Here is a 21,040-nt window from a genome sequence, read left to right on the forward strand (position 1 = left end):
GCTATTTAGATTAGTGAATTCTCAACTATTCGGGTGCCGCACAATCTGATGTCTATTCTTGTTGTTTTCTAGCAAGTATTAGCATGTTCAAAATAAAACTAACAAGTTGTAGATTTAAAAACAAGCTAAAGAGCATTTTCCTCATACAATTCACTTAAGACATGGAACCTTGTGTCACATGAGATTTCATGATAAAAATCTGGCAGGGTCAAAAAAGGCATCTGGGCAAATTCATGCAAAGAAAAAGTACAGCAAAAGTCATTAGTTTATAGTAGTCTGAAACACATACGAATGAAGACTAGGAGATTTTTTTTTTAAGTATCATTATTGACTTGGTTTATCTTTTACTCATCTCTATATATTTTGCTATTGGCCATTACCTCAACTTGACATTTAATGACTTACCATGTTTATTAGTCTTGCTATTTGTTCATAACTTTCAGTGTTTGGGATATATATTCTCTTTCCAAATACAAAACAAAATTGCCCTTTACAATTGCTGATTTATGATCCTGTCACCCAGCAGCGTATCATTCTTTAAATATTTGGTCTCATTTTCATAGAGGGCCTCTAGACTGATCAGAGATTTTCTGAAGATCTTTCTCCATACAACGAATTCTATTTTTCTGTTGACCCTGAGATTAGCTCAGCTGGTTAGAGCACAGTGCTAATAATGGCATAGACTGTGGGTTTGATTCCTTTATGGGCCATTCAGTTAAGAGTTGGACTTGATGATCCTTGTGGGTCCCTTCCAACTCTGAATATTCTGAGATTACTCACTATCATGGTAGGTTTTAAAGCTTCTGAAATCAATGTTAACTTTTTGTCTCCCTTACTACACTGTTTCAAGTTCCTCTCTTCTACAATTTTTCCATTTCAATATCATGAAGCAGTTCCTTGACTCAATACTCATGTTTATCAACAGCCCTTAAATTGATTATTTCTTGCCTCTCAAAATGTAACTGTTGAAATAGTCCTTCTTGAGAAAGAAAAAACAAGTATTTGTTTTGACAATTTATATTTTGTAATCAACTGCTTCTTCCCCTGTGCTCAGGTGTACGTGGTCAGCCAGCAAGAACACAGAACTACTTAACTATTTAATATGCTTTAAGTGTCTTCCTTGTCAATGATTTATGATATATCTTTTTGGTGATACAGATACAGAGGAAGAAAACCCAGAAAGTTCTAAAAAAGAATTAACTGTATTGTAGTAAAGACACATTGTTAGTGCTCACTTTTTATATTTACATTCCTCATCCAAGCACAAAAATAAGGCAAAAAAGAACCCAACAGATTTTGGATATAGAAACACTTCATTTTAATTTTTCAGAATCAGTAAAAACACGCTTGTCTTTGCATATTCGCATATATTTATTCTGAATTTGCTTTGCACTACCACTTGGGTTTTTTGAGTGTTTTTCTGTTGGTTTTTTTTTTTTCCTTTTGATTTGGTTGTTGTTGTTGTTATTTGTTGGGGGTTGTTTTTGCTGGAATTTTGTTGGGTTTTTTTGTTCTATTTTTACACATAACACAACATGTTTATGCAATAATAAGAAAAAAAAGAAGGGACTGATAACTTATGGTAAGCACTTCAAAGGCAATTTAGTACTTAATCATAGAATCATGAATGATTTGGGTTGGAAGGAACCTCAAAGATCACCTAGTTCCAACTCCCCCTGCCATGGGCAGGGACACCTTCCACTAGACCAGCTTGCTCAGGGCCTCATCCAAGTTGGTGTCGAACACTTCCAGGGAAAAACTTCTGTGGGAATTGTAGCTGACAATGCTGTGTAAGGGCATGTTTTCTAATCTTTAAACGTATATGTAAGATAATACATGCCACATTCAAAAGTCAGGCTATACTTTAGGAGAACTTTTGTATTCCAGTTATTTGAATTTCGGTAAGTTAAGACATCAACAACCACCAATCAGATTCACTATGGGAAAATAGAAAGCTCTTTGCAAAGTGAAAGCTGTCATCAGAAAGCAGCTTATTTACTTTCACTGTGGAAATACACTCAGAAAGAATATACTAATTTATCTCCAAGGACTTCCAATATATACATCTTATGTGGAGAGGTTTATGACCATTTTAACTCTGGTGGCATTAAGGAGGATTTGGAGCAGCAATTCTCACCTCAGCAATCATTCTGTTGGTGTCTCCCAAGAAGAGTAGGTTTAAGGCTTCCTCTTCGTTGGTCGCTTGCTGAAGAGACAAGTTTTTCAGATGAATGTTTTGATCAGAGTCTTCCATTATTGTCACTTTTCTATATGGAAAATAAAAAACAACCACCAAATGAAAACTATAGTTTTAAAGCAATATTTGTTCCATACTTTCATTTTGATTGTATGTACCTAAAAGGTGAAATCTAAATCAATCATGATGAAAGAACTAAAGATGTGAAAAATAAATGATACCCATTAAAGGAAGTGTTGATTTTTTTTTAATCTGTCACCTTCTTTTTATTCCTTTATTACAAACCTTCACACAGAAAAGGAATATATGAAATCTATTAGTATTAGAGAAAGCTTTAGGATTTTTATTTTAATGAGATATAGTAAACTCTCAAGAGCAAGAGGTTAGATGAATCATCACAAACAAATAATAAGTGGGTGTTTGTTTTCTATTACCAAGCACAGATGATACACAAAACATACCATAATCTTGATGTACAAATAGGCATGGAATATTTCAGAATCAACACATCTGTAGTCAACATGTTTCTAATAACTTTGCATTTGTAAAGACTATTTCTCCTTTCATTCTTCTTAAATGGTAGTAACTACAACTGTAAATTATCCCTTTCTTAAATTAAAAGCAAGAAAACAGAATGATTTTATTTATTTCCACTGACGTCAGAAACACTCTTAGCTGTACTTCTATAAGCCGTAAAGTTTACAGAAAGGAAGTTAGATGCAAGTAGCAAGGATATGGCAAAAGTTCCAAGAGAGCTGTTAAATATTACTGAAAACCCCTCTCATTTATTCAAATAGTCCTTTAACATAAGAATTTTTTTCTTTTGAAATGGTTACTTAAACTTTATTGGCATTACTGAGTAGCCATTAGGATCTCCTCATTTGGAACATTTTTTAGTATCCAACATGGAAGCCAAGTAGTTGCCTCACTGGCTTTGGAAAACTCCCAGAGGGAAGAATCTGTTAAAATGGAAGTACACTAAATTTGAGGATAAATAACCTATGCTTCAGGGTGAATTACATGTTCTGAGACAATTCAAAACAAGCAAGTTAGAACTTTTTTAGAAGTTAGAGGGTTTTTTAATAAAAAACCCTATTTTTTTCTGTGTAAGTACAGATAATACTTTATATCTATACATATATACCTATATGTATACATATATGTATATACATTCTTTTTCACGTTCTTCAGGGTTAACCACAAGAGGGAGTATGGGGCTTGAGTTTCTATCAGTAGATAGTTCTTGCATGTTAATTACTTCAAGTTGCTTCAAAACCAGAAAGATATGGTTTTGTTCTGTTTTGTCTTTTTTTTTTTTTTCCCCCAAACTCACAGAATCAAATCAAGCATCTAAGCAGCATTCCATAGCATTGCACTTAGATATTGGGGAAGTAGTTCATAGTCTGATGGTCAAAACATTTGAATAGATATACAGAAAAAATTTTAACAATTGCAATATACTCACTATTTTCAAGAATAAACACATGTAAAAGTACACACAATGCTTCTTTAGTATTCATAACAATTGTTTTTCCATGTAGGATAGCCCTATTTTTGTGTGGTAGTGTAAGACATTACTAATACAGTCAGAAAACTCAGCTTCCCCATTCAAAGCATAAACCCCAAAGCATAATTCTGCTCTTGCTTTGTCAAGTTGTATTCTATCTGCAATTCCACCTGTGCATGCATGACACAGTAAAGCCCAGAGTGGTTCTGACTGCAGTATGATGCTCTGACTAATTTTAATATTTGAAATTGCACGGTAAGCATCATCTACCTATTTTTACAATTTAGGAAAACAATATTGTTTTATTATGCACATTTGGCATAGTATTTAAACTTTTAAGGATCTTTTCAGTCTACGCTTTGATCAACGATCATTCCAGCTCAGAATATTCTGTGATTCTGTGAAATAATTTCCAGAGAAGTAAGATGTTAATTTGGATGTAAAGCTCTGGAAGATTAATATATCAGAAATGAGACAGTGCAGACCTCACAAAACAGTGACAGCCTCCTATACAGTGGCCTTGCAACTATTAGGAAGATTTCCAAATGGAAGCCTACATTAGCACATCTAGAGAGGCATCTATCAAAACTTCCTCAGAATGGTATGTTCCAAAACGACAACAAAATTATTTTTTACAATGTTATAAAGTTACTATATAGCATGACAATAATTTCTAGAGTACATTCGCTATATTAGTAAAATCTTTACATTTCATGGCTCTAACTTGGGTGGAAAAATTCTGTGAAGTTATCCATAATGACTGAAAGAAGGCAGAGACAAGGTTTTGTATTCTTTATAAACAAAGAATTTTTTCCATTTGGCTTAAGGGATGGAATTAGTAACTGGTTAGGAAGCCTGTAGGATGGGATCAGGCTTTCTTACTAGCTCCAGCCCTTTCCTGCATCAGCTGAGCTGCCATTAATGCAGTAGAGCCTTGCACACTGATTGCTTTAATTTATGAAATTCTTGTTACTGGCAAACAATGAACTTAAAGCTACCTTTGATTAATTAACACCCTCTCATATAAATAATAAAAAAAACCCTTAAAATATTTTGGAAAAAATTACGATTTTAAAAATCAAGTTTCCTATTATTATATCCATCTCTAGAAATCTAGAACAATATTAAAAACTTTATAAACAATTAAAAATTAATCATAATGATACAAATAAATAATACATGAGGATACACACCTTCTATGATAATACATTATAGTGATACTACTTCAATGTGAGGAGGAGAGTATACAGTCAACAATAAATTTAGGAAAAAGATAAAAGAGAAAAGCAGCAAGCATGCATCTTGGAGTCTGTCTAGAAGAATAGAATAAATTAATGGATAAGTATAGCTAATGACTTGTAAAATTGCAAGGAGGTTTAGGTTTTAAGAAAGAACGATCAAGGTAATAATTTTATAGATCACCCCAAAAAAATGATCTTTCAGAAGTACAACTCCCTGAATACCACAATAGAGGACAAAGTCAGCACTGATTCAAGAGGCAAGGCTACAAAGTTATTCAGCTACCAACACAACTTTCAATAGAACACAGATATGATTTTCCATTGAAGTATAGACCTAGAGCATAACCTCCTTGGCATGTGAGACATGGCAGAATTATGAGATGAGTAAGTATTTGTGCAGACTGTTTGCTCGACACGTCATACTGTGATAGGAAGTCTTTCCCACTGTCTCCAATGGATTCTGTTGTGAGACAACAAAAACACACCTTAGTTGTCCTGCATGTAACAGACATGACTGGGAGACTTACACATTTAGGAGTGAGTGATTCACACAACAGTGACCCTGAGCAGGCACAGCCTGTGATGTGCTGCACACACAGAGGGGCACTCAGGCCTGTGTCGCACTGCGCAGATCCCTTGGCTGCACAATAAATACACTAAGCTCTCATAAGAATACCTTTTAGAATGGAACTGTTTTCTTGTAAGCAAATTTTATAATAGCTCAAAAGGCCAAAAGGGAGAGCTTCTCTCCATGGACTGGAACTGTACTGCTCTGTGCAGTGCACCGTGGAGAAATCCATTCAGGCCCTGTCCAATGCTGCACAAACACAGGGCACCCAGCACCTGATGGGATGTAATTTACTTGCAACCTATATTCCTCTTCTTATTCTGTCTAATTGAAGCAGTTACATTAGTAAGCCATTTGTTGTCAGGGCTCTCTTACTGAGATCTGGAAAGAGCTGTGCACTGTCTCTCCCCCTGACATGACCATGCTAAACAAGGAGTCCAAACTGAAACAATGAGACTGGTGGTTTGCGTAACAAAAAAAACATAGAAAATATGTTAGAATTTGCAGACAACTGCAATAATCTCATGTACCAAAAAAAAAAAAAAAGTTTGTTAAACAGGCTTTGACATTAGCAAGCAAAGTTGCCTTGAATTAATTTATTCATCAAATGCTTTTAGAAAAGTCACCTTAGAGAAATTTCACTGATTTACTACTGATTTTCAGAAAACAAATCAACATAAAACCTGGATGTAAATAAACAATATATAATGTATGCTGAAGTTATTGTATACATTTAAAGTATAGTTTGAACTGTAACGAAAAAAAATCAAATCTTTGAAGAAATGATTCAGAACAGTTTTAAGCTGTCTCCTCATTAACAAACAGAAAAGCTTAACCTTACAAAAATATATTTCCTATATATGTTGAAAATTATTCCTTTAGCCTTTTTTATTTTTATCCTTCTTTTTTAATAGCATAGGAATTATTATACTAGTTGTTTTAGTTTTCCATTTCAGTAGTTTGGTATCTCTTAAAGTCCTTGGAGAGCAGCAGAGAATAGAAGAGTACAAACCCATTTGAGGTAGTTAACCAATATTCAGTTACAGATTTTTTTTAAAGTGAAAATATTTCATATTGATCCCACGAAACATAACAATTCTAATATATGTTACTAATATATACTGATACACCCATCATTGTTGATGTTTGAAGTTAATTGGTTCTTAGCTTCAAGTGTGGTTTTCTTTTTTAAAGTCTGACAGCATCACACCTAAACTTCCACATCTCCCTCTCAAAGAGGACTTCATAGAAAAAGTGGGGAATCACTTATGCTGGCTTGAAGTTCAGATTGCATTTTCCCTTGGCTGTACAGAATCATAGAATCATAGAATCGATCGTGTTGGAAAAGACCTCTGAGATCATCAAGTTCAGCCCTTGATCCAACACCGCCATGGTTACTAGACCATGGCACTAAGTGCCACAAATCACTCCTGATTAATGGTTGTCTAAGCTCCCTGAGAAGTAGCTCCTCAACTACTGCAGTTTAAAGGCTAACATTCTAAGGCAAACCAGTATTAATTTTAGTTTGCCTTCACATGCAAGAGAGTCACCTGCTGTAGGACAGGTAAAGAGGTAACTTATTAGTTGTCTATGACTTAATCAAGTCATTCTTGACTAATAGTTGTATAACCTCCTTCTTTACTTTTTTGTAATTATTCATTGCCAAGAAAATTCTCACTTCTTAATAAATAATACTAACTAGTTAGGAAGAGTACTGGTAGGTTGTAACTAAAGCGAAATTTGTTAGATTGAGTAACATTGAGTTATATAAATTACAAATACACTACAACAGAGAATCTGTTGGAGATGAAAAGCTTTTACACAAATTCAGAGCTTCAGAAAAATATTCCTAATTTGAACAGTCCTGCAAAACTTTTTTGAAAACATGAGGTGGCAGTAAGTATTTAAATAGTCTTCTACCAGCTGTATTTTATAGCAACAATTTTATACTTTTTACATGTTTGAAAACAATCATAATTTCCTTGCATAAACATGGAACTCTCTACAGCTACAAACAGAATTAGATTGTCAATATTAAATTCAATTTTTGCATTCTAACAAGTAAGATTCTTCAAAGGTTTTTTGCATCTGCATATGCTGGGTTTCAGCTACAATGTCACAAAATTAAAACACTGTCAGTTTTGTATAAGCAAAACAAAATTGTAAACTAAGACATTTTGGATGAAGCATTAAGGTATATCAAAGGATATCTTCTATGGGCTACATGTAATATCATACATCAAGAAAACTGTTTTCTCTCCATTAAAATTTTAATGTGCAGATATATAAGCTACATTTATGCATTTTTCAGGAATTTATTTCCAGAAAACCAGGGATTTTTTTTTGTGAGAGTTTCTTCCCTTCTCACCTGGTAGACTCTAATGAAATGATTAAAGATGAAAATCTCATAGTCTATAGAAAATACTAAGTATGGCTACACACAAAACCTTGACTTCAGCAGCTGAGATTCCAAATCTAATCATGCAATGGACAATTTTTAAAAAATTTATTTATTCACTTTGCCTTAAACATCAAATACAATTTTATGTCTCATTTTTCAAGTATTAGCAACAAGCCTGTAGTGCGCTTTTCATAACTTCTATTACCTGAGTGCAATCTGTGTTTATTCTTTTCATTGAACTGGTAACATTAACCCATTAACATAGAGTTTGCTAGACAGAAGTACATATTTCTGATTCAAATTCCATCCCCTTCTTGTGCAGGAATATGGATAAAAAAATATTCTTCCAAAACAATCTGCATACTTTATGAGGTTAACTAATCTTTTTGCTTACTCTTCTAAAATGACACATTTCTTAAATACTCTTCTTGTCCATCTTAAATACTTGGGAAAGTATCAGGACTGACTGCTAATATTTACCCATGCACATTGGGTAAATACCCTGCCTTTGGCTTTGTATGGTGCTTAAAGCCTAGATGATCTGCTGTGGAGTTCAACAGAAAATTATGCACCATGTGACCCTTTTACAGTACAACAAATACTAGTTCCTTTTAATATTCTCATTAAGTATACACTTTCAAACAAACTTGAGAAAGTCAGGTTATTTAGTATTTTGCTACAAGGTTTTAAGCACATAAAATTCTCAGAAATATTAAATACATATTAGATAATAAACATCTGATAAATTTTAAAATATGTGATTACTACTTACACGTAACTTCTATTTTGTCATATGTGAAAATTATTCGAGTAATTAAAATAATTAATCATGCAACTACCCATTCCTGCAATTCACAATCCTTTTCCAGCTCAGAATGACACTATATTTTTTTAAATTTTGAATTCTCAAACTACAATATTAAAAAATAAACAAAAGATATTGTATGAATTAAATACTCTTACACATGTGGTGGTGCATACCCCGTTTCCTGCCCCTGACTGCATTATGAGTTAATATGACTGGTGAAGGTATAGTTTTAGTGTACAGAACACATTTAATTGACAAATGACGTACTGGAAATAATAATGTCCACATACAATAAAACCTTAAAGCACTTGTTAAGATTACTCTGCACAGAAAAATTTACTATCTCACTAAAACCCATCCTGCAATAGTATACACTATGAAAATTTACAGATAATTATGATTATCCCAGTGTGCTTTATCCTTAATTTATAACCAAATTATCAACATTTACTTTTTTAAATAGCCTAATACATAACAAGGAGTTACTCTTAAGCTTAATTGAATCACCATACATAAACCAATTTGGAGACTCTAAAATTCATAATTATTGGCAGATAGTCAGTACTTAGTTTCAAAATATGAGATATTTTCCAGGCTATATGACCCCCAAATATCTGTTTCAAAGTTTCAATTAAATAATTCAAATTAAGTTTATTTCAATTGAATAAATTCAGTTTCATAAAATGTCAAATGAAATTACTTCAAATATTTCAAATAACTTAATAAATCATATTAATAATGTAATAAACTTGAATAACTTAATAGCATTAACTTTAATAAGCTGAATAAAGTGTAACAGACTTTTTTTACATAAAACCTTGAAAAAATCTGCACTGTAAAAACGGGCACAAAAATTAAATTATTACCCAAATTAGCCTCTGATATAAATTTTTTGTCTGCATAGCACAGAAAGCAGACAATAACTTAAATTAAAATTCTAAACTTTGCCATGAAAGACACTGGTAAATATACACAGTCTTTATAGCACCAATGTGTCATAAGGTGCTAAAATTTACTTCCATTTTACAGGTGAAAAAAGCAAAACAATGAGACCAATTGTCTCATACTCTGCATTTGTCTGCTGCCTTCCTAATCTCTAGACTAGTTCATTTTATAAAGATCAATCTTGAAAATTTTTTGTAAGTATGTCCTAGATACCCCGCATTGTGTAGAAAACTAAAGCTCTATTCTAACACAGTAAAATATTGTGTTGGAAGACTTTTTTAATAAATAAAATTCTTTTAATAGTATGTAAATAACATAATTAGACATTTAAATATAAAATTCTATTGATTTTCAGTTATTTTCTCATTGCAAGTTTTCAGTTCATTTCCTGCTCTTATATTAGCAATTATTTAATTGCTATTTACATGTTTCTGTTACCATTATGTTGAGTGATAAAGTTTATAGTGCCCAGCATTATTTCGAAGCATTTGCAAATCCAGTCAACAACTCACTTATTCATAAACATTTACTGTTTGCATAGCAAAGACTATAAACTATTATTTCAGACTTGGAAACTAGGATTTGGATTTCCTACAAATTAGAACTTTTTAATTTCAGCAGGCTGGAGTGTTCATGACCTACAAACCTTGATTTACTACCCTTCTCCAAGTATTAGTAAGTGCTGGTGTTTGACCAATGAAAACTATTATAATAATCATCCATTCTGAAGTAAACACCCTGTTCTTTGGAGTTCCTTGTGGCCTATTTTCTAGCTGTTACTTACCTTATTTCCTCAAAGCATATTCTAGAAAAATATATAATTATCCTTGAAGGAAAAGGCCCAAGTAGAAGCAGGGAGCTTTTCTCACTACTATTGCAAGGAAATAATGCTTGTTACATATGTCTCTGCCCCACACAGTCATGTATACCATACGGGCTGTCATGAGAAAAACAAGTACCTTCTCTTGTTTTCAGTGGCTGCAAGAGATCTCCTTTGCAAAGTACACTTTTAATATTTTCATCTTCAGTTACTCCCATCTAGTCTCCCCAGCCTCTATTCATACAAAATTACAGAAAATTAAAGCAGTGTTGATAAAATTGAGAAAACAAAGTATACTGATTAAATTAACACTGAGATCAGTAACACAGCTGCAAAAAAGGCCCCAAACAATGCTACAGGGTATACGAAAACGATTCCTGTTGGTTTTGATGATTCTCTTAAGTAGTCCTATTACTTACGGCAAATCTTCCAATCTGGAGGCCTCATGCCTTGGGTCCAGCAGATCATAACCACATTCATTGTAGATTTCTAAGTAGGAAACATGAGTTGTATACACTTTACTGCTGTCCTGGATAAGAAAAGGAAAAAAAAAATAGAAAAAAAGGAAGTGCCATAAAGAAAAGTCAGAGTTAGATTAGATAACAAATTTATTGCTACTGCTTTTATGTTAATTTCTCACTCTGTCTCTTTTTCTTTTCCTGGGTATGGTGTACATTATCAATTTCTTATGCTTTCATATTTTCTGTTATCATATGCATAAAGGCATAAGAAAGAAAAAAAGAAAAAACCAATAAAACCCCCCAACTAAAACAGACACATGCACGCACACACACAAAACCCACTAAAACAAAAATCCCCCCCAAAACTCCACCATGCCCATGAGTTTAGTCTGGGATTTTTAACTGATTCCTTACACCTAGAAAAGTCTGTGTACATTTAGAACATGGGAGCCTGCTTACAGAACAATGCAACATGACATTTTTCACATCTACACCAAGAAAAGAATGCTATTACAAAAAGGTAAACCCTCATATTATGGATAGAAAAACTATGCTTTAAAAAAAAAAAACAAGCAAGGAACAACAAAAATAAGATTTACTCCATTTAGAAACATCAGATACATACTGCTTTTCACTCTCTTTATTATAACATTTAAACAGTGTATATGATGTCACTGTTCTCTGCAATCACATTTTTTTGGTATATTACATTGCCAAAATGTAATTTAACACAACTAGGTTTTGCAGATAGAACTTTCTTCTGCCCCAAACCTCAAAATAGTGGGCTATGATTTCCAAAATAAAATAAAAAAAAACCAAAAACCAGTCACTTCTTTTCACAGACAGATGAAGCCACTGTGAAAGCACTCATATCACAGTAGAAGTTTAATAATCCAATCCACTGCTGTTGTTTTTCAAAATACTTCAAGATATAACTTTTCATTTTCATTGAATAGTTATTTCCTGTGGGTTTTTATTTTATTGATAATGACAGTTCACTATTTCAAGGGATATGACTTAAAAGATACACTACAGATGGATGGAAAAAATGAAGTAAGAAACTGTTCAAACAGGAAACTGTGGAAATATGAGAATTTCTAAATTAAAAGGAGATGTTATTAAAAACAAAGGGCTTGATTTGCTTCTCATTTAGGGTAAAAAGCTTTCTTTCCTTGGTTTCAAATTGCATTGTCTTTGTGCAACTCAGAGCTTCACAAGTCTTGTATTTTGTGTCCCTGATTTCACTGTCTCCTGTTTCATACTACTTAGGGTTAGAAGGCAGATGTCTTGTCTACTATGTCAGCATCTTCCAAAGCACAGTTGTAGATATAAAGAAACAGGTGAAAGATATGAAAAGAAAAGCAAGTGGAAAGATAAAACACCAAGAAGAGATTCTTTACGATGCACCAAGAAAGAAACACCATGCTTTGGAGGCAGGAAAACAGAAATATCCCTATAAGCATAATCAGGTATAACTTCTCATTCAAAATCCAGTTTGAAGAGGAAAACTTTTTTATTTCTGTAGAAACTATGTGCTGAGAAGATGACAAATAAACTAGTTAGTTTTCATCCTATTTTGGTTTTATGACATAATTAGCATTAGAAAAGAATGTTGGTGTGTTGACACTGTTCATTGCCGGCAATTGCACAATCAACCTGTTCACTTTTCACCACAAAAGTCCTCCATGGGGTCATGTGAATGCAGCAGAAGGTCTAAGGCAACATGATCACATGGGGTTTTATTTCATTTCCACTGCCACAATAACAAGCTTTTGTGCACCTGCAATATTATGTGTACTTTTATGTGCCAAAGCCATACTTCCAAAGAGCCAAAGTAATTACTGACTGTAGTTAACCCTTACTGAGACAGGGCAGGTTAATGTGACTGAGACATATACCTTATGAATATGAACTGGTACCCTGTATTACATGAATGACAGAGTATAAAAGTACAATGTAATGATTGATGTTGATGCCAAATAATATTTAAATTGGTTTAATTAAATAGCTTTGTTAAAATGTGAAGATTAATCTTTAATGAATCATAGGCCTGGTGGAGTAAATGAAGAGACAAAACATAAATTACACAAAACTACTCTCTTCACTTTTGCCTCCTATAGTTATAAAAGCACCAGAATGATTGACTGTGTTCACTCATGTAAGTATTTCAGACACTAAAGGAAAATGAAATTTCTTGCAAACGTAATAAACATAATGAACAATCAATGTGCTTACTCTGGTAATCCTTTCACTTATTCACTCATTTCATTGCCTAGAATATCAAAATGAAATGCAGTGCATAGAATACAAAACCAGAGTGGAGCTGATATAAGTGTTAAGAGAAGGATAACCAATTATGTAATCTGAACGTATGCTGCAGCAATCAAAAATAGCATGGCTCTTAAACCTACAAAAAAACCCCTCCACTGATGTCCATTTTTTTCAGTCTATTGCAATAAGTCAGGTAACCAAAACTATTACAAATGTATTCTTGCATACAGTATTGTGTCAAGTTAGATATTTTCTTCAGCATTAATTTTAGGGCTTCCTCTAAACAGAAACAGCCTCTTGCAATAGTTAAGTATCTGTAAACTGGACATTAAAAATAAACAGAAAACATGTTCCATACCTTCTGCAGTTGATCAAAAATATAAGATAGAGTCCTGGGAATAATGCCTCGATCACTGTAACGTTCTGCTCCTCCTGTGATGGTAAAAGTTTTGCCACTGCCTGTCTGACCATATGCAAAGATAGTACCATTATATCCAGCCAAAACACTATACAATCAAGAAAAGAGAAGATAATTATTGAGTCAGAACGTATTTTTAACAGTCAACTTTGTATAGAACCAAAACACAATTAACAGCAATTCTTAATTATGTAGCAGCTGCCTTCGGTAATAAAGAATACACTTCAAGATATGTATTCTAGAATCTATAGAATTTAAATTCTCTAGATCTGAAGGACTTTCTGAGGCCTTGACTTACCCCATCATTCAATATCATCATTAGTTGATCATACTTATTACTATTTACACTATCTTTTCATAGTGTTTTCTTTGGCTTATGATTTTTGTGCAAGGATGATATTTAGCCTCTTTAAAGTCTGCAGAGGTCAGGAATACACAACAGCTCAAGAATCTAGAAATATTTCACATGCGACTTCATTCAATGCAAACAGAGAAAACTATATTGTGGTTAGAAACTCATGTAAGGATACAGTTATACAAGGGGTCATTTTTATTCTGAGAATACTACTAAACTATCAGACTGCTTTTGGATGAGGGTGTGCAGGAGAACCTGTGCTTAAATCAGTGTAGCAAAGTCTTCATTTACTGTGAAAACACACAAAACCTCATTGGTAATAGCAAAGTTTTCTGTTACAACTGTGATTGTACAAGAAGCTTCTGTGGAACAGTCATAACAGCTGTGCAATGACATAGCATGAAATGCCATTCAGACTCATCATGTTTTTCCACATCTCTTTCTTCTATTTGCAGAAGTGCCTAATAAAAGTCTAGTTCAAATATCTTTCTCTAATTCACCACACTTTCACCATTGACTTCCATCTGATTTCCACCAAAACAGTAGATAAGCTTAATAAACTTAAATTTCGGATTTGATTTACTGTGCTTAAGGACCTACTACTTCTGTTAAACAAAATGAAAAGCTACAATTTTTCTTGTGCATTTTGTTTATTGAAAAAGTGATAAATAAGCTAAGATTTTAATAAATAGAAAGAGGGCAAACAACCCTTGCATAAGAGGAAAAGCAACATATGTATAGATAGCTGCTGGTCTGGCGCCACAAGAGACGCAATGATTCTCCAACTTACTTAAGTTTATTTAAAGGCCTGAGTAGTTGCCAATTTGCTTATTTTAATCCATTACAGTAGGATGTCAGAGACAAAAGCAGAAACATGTTGAAAAGAATTACAGTGAACATCTGCTCCCAAAAACCAAAATGCCCAGAGTTTATACAGATTTTAGACTCCAGATGTTAAAAATCAAAATAATTATTATTATAAAACACCTCATTTATCTACCTTAGTAATTTCTAGTGTCCACTGTCACAGTATCTGAATGCTGAAGACAGTAACGAGTAGTCAAAAGGCAGGGGGTATCAACAGAACTCAGAGACAGTAGATTCAAAACAAGCAAGGGGAAATGATTCTTCATGCAGAACATAGTTAAGCTGTTCAACTCTTTGCCATGCCATGTTTTGGATGTTAAAATTTCACACAGGCTTCAGCAGAGATTGGATTAAATCACAAGAAAAATTTTCTCTCAGGGCTACTAAATGCTAGAAAACAGAAAGTCCCTAAACTAGAAATCATAGAATCATAGAATCAGCTGGGTTGGAAGGGACCTCCGAGATCATCAAGTCCAATCCTTGATCCACTACCACCATGATTATAGACCATGGCACTAAGTGCCACATCCAGTCTCATCTTAAAAACCTCCAGGGATGGAGAATCCACCACTTCCCTGGGCAGCCCATTCCAATGCCTGATTATTCTCTCTGTAAAGAATTTCTTCCTAATATCCAACCTAAACCTCCCCTGGCAGAGCTTAAGACCGTGCTCTCTTGTCTTATCGATAGTTGCCTGAGAGAAGAGACCAACCCCCACCTGGCTACAACCTCCTTTCAGGGAGTTGTAGAGAGTGATGAGGTCTCCCCTGAGCCTCCTCTTCTCCAGGCTAAACAACCCCAGCTCCCTCAGCCTCTCCCCTCAAGACTTGTGTTTGAGTCCCTTCACCAGCCTTGTTGTTCTTCTCTGGACCTGCTCCAGCACCTCAATATCCTTCCTGAACTGAGGGGCCCAGAACTGGACACAGTATTCGAGGTGTGGCCTCACCAGTGCTGAGTACAGGGGAAGAATCACTTCCCTGGACCTGCTGGTCACACTGTTCCTGATGCAGGCCAGGATGCCATTGGCCTTCTTGGCCACCTGGGCACACTGTTGGCTCACGTTCAGCTTCCTGTCAATCCAAACTCCCAGGTCCCTTTCTGCGTCGCTGCTCTCCAGCCACTCTGTCCCTGATGACTAAAGACTAACAGGATACATGGGGAAGCATGGCGGTAAGACAGTTAAAAAGAATAAATCCTTAGAGTCCAGAGGAAAAAAAAAGAGTTAATAAGAAATGGTCATTACATATAAGGACTTAGTCAATAACACTGAGGAAGAATAAGATATTCTGTAGCACTGTAGCTGCAACTATGATACTCCAGAAGTGTAAGAAAAAAACCAGGTATTTAGAGAGAGGAAGCATCTTGTATTAAACTCACCAATAACTGGGAAAAAAGAAGATGGGGCTCAGGGCTTCAGTGGATTATTGGGCTTTTTTTGGCGACATTAGAAAAACCCTGCCTCTTCCCTTACAATCTTGCTAAGTAGAAGCTGTTAGTACAACTTTGTATCAATTATCAGACATAGGACAATTCTTTCTAGTATGGACTCATATATGAATGTAAAGGAGAGTAACACAATGCAGATTTTCCCCTCAAATTTTCTTACTCGCTTATCAATTAACTTGCATGTTCTAACTTACCCCTAATTAGTAGTGATTTAAAAACATACACAGTAAGATACATGCTTTTCATTTGAAAATTCATTTTAGACCCCTATTTAAATGAATGGTTGTTACAGAGTTATGTACTGACATTTTCAGTCGCTCCACTGCCTTGTCTCATGCACCTAAATATAGGGTGTGATACAAAAGTATAACTCATGGAAGTAATTCCACTTAAATTGATAGATATGTTATGTTTACAACTGTCTAACACTCCTCAAGTGAGAAATTCCTCAAGTGAGAGCTAGACAATTTATGGGTCGTTACTACAGTCTAAAATATCGTTCAGTACTTTGTCCTTGAGTATCCGAGACAATACAAATAGTGGTATAAAGCCCAGTGACAGTAGACAGAGGTTGAAAGCAGACTGAGGTTGTTTTATTGTGGTTGGTTTTTCTGACTACATTTTGTTTTAATTTCCAGTGAAGATCATTTGTTCTATTTAAAGTTTATGGACACCGAACTTTTCATTTGCTTCTGTGCTCATTGCTAATGAGACTTCAGGGAGGCTTTTGCCTAAGTACAACGAAGAACTCTGCTTCCTCTGCTGCTGCACTGGTTTTGCTGAATCAAATAGAACAGTTACCATCAAAATTTGCAAAAAAGAAAAGAAACTCTCCTCCTTGGGTTCTGCCTCCCGTTTTGGACTCCCCAGTAGATGAAAAATGCTCTAAAGAAACTGGAGTGAGCCTGATAGAACCAATTTAGTTCAGGTTGCAGCACATCACACACAAGGGGAAGTCAAGGGAACTGTTTCCTATCAACCCAGAGAAGAGAAAGCCATACATGTACCTAATTATCACCTTATGCAATGGATTTTTACAGAGATGGACTCAAACTCTTCCCAGAGAGTTACAGTGGTAGAACACCAAGCAGTGGTCACAAGTTGCAAGAGAAGAAACTTCAAATGGGTATAATGAAAATATTGTTCACAGTAAAAGTAATTAAGCCCTGGAACAGGTGCCTAGACGGATTGGGGGATCTCCATCTTTGGAAATTTTTGAAGCTCTACTGGACAAGGGCCCGAGAAATGTGATCTCACAAAACTTGCTTTGCTCAGGAGGTTGGACCAGATGACCTCCAGAGATTCCTTCTCACCTAATTAGTCTAATTTGTGGAAAAAGTTGAGAGTTTTTTACTAAATTTATAATATGAATAAATAAAACAACAACAAAACACCCTTATTAAGGACTAAATTCTGTAAATGTTTATATATAGGTAAGAGAAAATCCTGGGAACCAGAAACAACTTTCAACTTTAAAATGTAATTATTTTGATTTTGTTAGTTTATTTCAGCTTCATATTATTATTTTAATTTGATTTCTGCCATCTTCATTTTAAATGAGTAGTAACAAAAAGGCACATGATTGAAAAAAAATTCAAATATTAAAAAATTAAAATACTAGACTGATGAAAAAAAGCAGAAAACACCTGTAGTTTGATCTTGGGACACTGATAGCCCTCTCCTCATCTCAGTTCTTGCAGACCTGAAATATTCTACCAATGTCCCTCACTTTCATTCATATATATATATATATATATATATAAAAATCAACACAGTCCTCACAAAACCTGCCTCCAGAAATTATAATGAAGATAAAAGAAAGGAAGGAGTTAATTTGCAGGATCTGGAAAACAAGTTTTCAGGGAGAATTTGTCTTCAGAGACTCAGTTTTTAGGTATCTTCTATCATTTGATGCTCAGACTAAAGTTTCTTTTAATTAAAATAAACAAATTATCTCAGTATGACATTTTTTCTTTATGTCTTTGCCAGATTTGTGGAACAAATCTAAATTGGTAATGTCTCATCTTTAAAAAACAAAGCCAATGTAACTGTTTTTGAGACCTTAGTGCAGGCAAGTTTCCTTAGAAATTTCAAAAGAGCTTTCCTAAGGGAAAAGAAAAGTAATATAATTTCCTATTTTAACTAAGATCTCTAAATATATTTAGAATTCCACCACAACCACCATAAACAGACAAGTGGCACAAAGATACTCTGAATCAAAGCTGTCAAACTGTAACTTATAACAAACAGCCTTCTTGAACAATTCTAAGCTGTGCAATTTAAGTCAAAACAAACACAAGCAACTAGTAGTCATTTTAAATGAAACATCAATGATGCTTTTCACTTTTTATTGCCTCATAATTGTACTCACTTCCAGAAAGAACTGCTAGCATTACTATCCAATTTCTCAGTTTAGGGGAAATTTGAAGCCAATTTTGTTTCCAGCTGACATCCAAAAAAAAAAATGTCCTTTTATTATACATAGATTCTACAGGTCTTTTGTGGTGCAGATGAGCCAAACCACTACTTCCAATACTGTGTGACAAATATATCCAGGGACAAAATGGAACAAACCAGAACCTGAGGCAATGGGAGCATTGTCCTGGAGGCTCTCAGATCTTTCAAAAGAACATAGGTGATTGTCATTAGGTTTATAAACAGCTGAGGTATTTCTCATTTTCATGAGACATCTGAAGAGAATGTATTTTCAAATGTTATTCTTTAATAAATCAAGACATCTAATACCAAAGTATTGGCCATATTAGAACTGAAAACTAATTCAAAGCAGTTAATATTTTTACTTAATTTCTGATTGCATTAATAATCATAACACTAGCATTTGAAACATCTTAAGAGTAGCCTTGTTCTGTTGCTAACACAATACTTAATCATTAGCAGACTGTAAAAGTAGGATGTTATTTATTTTCTCTGTTTCTGATACAATAACAGAATTAGTGCTGCTTCTTAAACATCGAGTTGACTCTGCACAAAAGAATTACCATGAATATATATTTAAAATAAAAAGGAAAAGAGGAAGGCACAACCAAACCATAAAAAGAAACCATGCAAGAGATGACTCAAGGATTCAAAAAAAGTAATAAAAAAGTTCAAGCAAATCACATGCTTATAATAGTTTGCAGAGGCAGGGACTTTTGACTGAAGAAGCAAATTAAACAAACTAATGTCTGGTGCCTCTGAAACCACAGGCAAGATGACAATGTAACTGGACTTAAAGAAGGAAAAGTAGTGGTCCAGCATCAAAGAAAGCATATTTAAAAAGGGGGTGAGGGGAAGACAAGAAAGTTGTATGGAAGTTCCTTCCAAGAATAAACTAGAAAGATTTTAGAATCCTGAGCATTGCGTTGCTGGTTTTAGTTTAAACAATGCCCAAGAATTTTTTTTCTGAACGCTCAAGTCTGTAACTGAATTTTCTCAGGACTGTAAGTATGCATGGCAAAGAGCCTTAAAATGTTACTGAAGTATTTCATTGATACTTTCCCACTACTTCTTTTCCCTGGCAATACACACACACAAACTGTTCCCTTAGTAAAGGGACTCCAAAACCAGAAATGTATTTTCAACAGCTTTTTCATGCAGGAGAATGTTGACTTTGAAAGAAACAAATAACGAAGAACATTTTGCCATGAAAAACTGTGGTCTCTCAGAGAAATAGGGTAATTCTTATTGTCCCACGATGGAAAGGAAAATCAAGTCATTAACTATAGAGTGAAATAACTTTTAGGCCCAGTTCAGGACTCCATTAACCAAGGAACCTCATGACTATAAAAATATTTTGAAATACATATTTTTGCCTAAAAAACCATAAAAAATTAAGGAGGTGAATGAGAAACATGAACGTACTTCAGTTATTACCTACTCTATCACAAAAACACAAGTAAAATTATCCTTCAGTATTATCACTAACAACACAAACATGAACAAGAATACAAGCTTTAGCACATTATAACACTAAGACAAAATCTTGATTTCATTAAGAATGAATTTATAAATCAATTTTAGCATTAAAGATAAAGATTTGACTATTTGGAGATAACTGTATGCCTAAACAACACTGATTTTAATAGTATTTAAATACTTTTAAATACTTAAAAATATCTAAACCCCAAAACTAAAGCCTACATAATGGAGAAAATAAATATATAACAGTCCTGTATCAGCCAAGGAAATAAAGGAAAAGAATACCACTTCTTGTTTATTAGAGCACTGTATAGATGAATTATTCGACTGAAAAATCTTTCCACATTCTAGCAAAACACTCCAAAGGGAAAAAAATTAGCCAGTCTGTTGCTAGTTAATTTTGATACCCCAAGCTTTTGTTGAGGATAATTAAATCCATAGTATGTAACAACAAGATTTTTAACCCTTCTCTTTCCAAACAAACTCAAATAAGATAAAGACTTTTTTCTCCCTGCAGACACCACTGAACCCAGAAATATTTAAAGTTAAGTGTATGAGCTAATCTGAAGCTACATGTCATGATGTCAGATAAGCAAATAAATCTTTTCTGGGTGAGAAAATATTATAACAAATATTATTTTTAAATCTATTTTAACTATTTCTAATGAAGTTTCAAATTCACTGGCTCTTCATTTTCACTGTCAATTACTCTTCTGCTTTATGTTGGACTTCAAAGAAGAAAATAGGCAAAAAAATAAAATTAAACTATAAAGAGATAGATATATTTTTCTTCCAAATAACAACTTGAGAAAGGCTT

The 21,040-nt window shown here is 34.0% G+C and overlaps 1 protein-coding gene across 2 annotated transcripts in view; it reads right to left on the minus strand.

Moving 5' to 3' along the window:
* KIF6 (kinesin family member 6) overlaps positions 1-21,040 on the minus strand; it is a 158,308-nt gene that overhangs the window by 132,382 nt on the left and 4,886 nt on the right. For both annotated transcript variants that reach the window (XM_039385334.1, XM_039385333.1), the window contains exons 4-6: positions 13,578-13,725; positions 10,907-11,016; positions 2,138-2,267 (exon numbers count right to left, since the gene is read on the minus strand). In XM_039385334.1, coding sequence (XP_039241268.1) covers positions 2,138-2,267; positions 10,907-11,016; positions 13,578-13,725 — 388 coding nt within the window. The remainder of the gene's footprint in view (positions 1-2,137; positions 2,268-10,906; positions 11,017-13,577; positions 13,726-21,040) is intronic.

The sequence above is a fragment of the Pipra filicauda genome, unplaced genomic scaffold (assembly GCF_003945595.2).
Source record: "Pipra filicauda isolate LSUMZ 115617 unplaced genomic scaffold, ASM394559v2 scaffold405_size854913_pilon, whole genome shotgun sequence".
Classification (NCBI taxonomy): Eukaryota; Metazoa; Chordata; class Aves; order Passeriformes; family Pipridae; genus Pipra; species Pipra filicauda.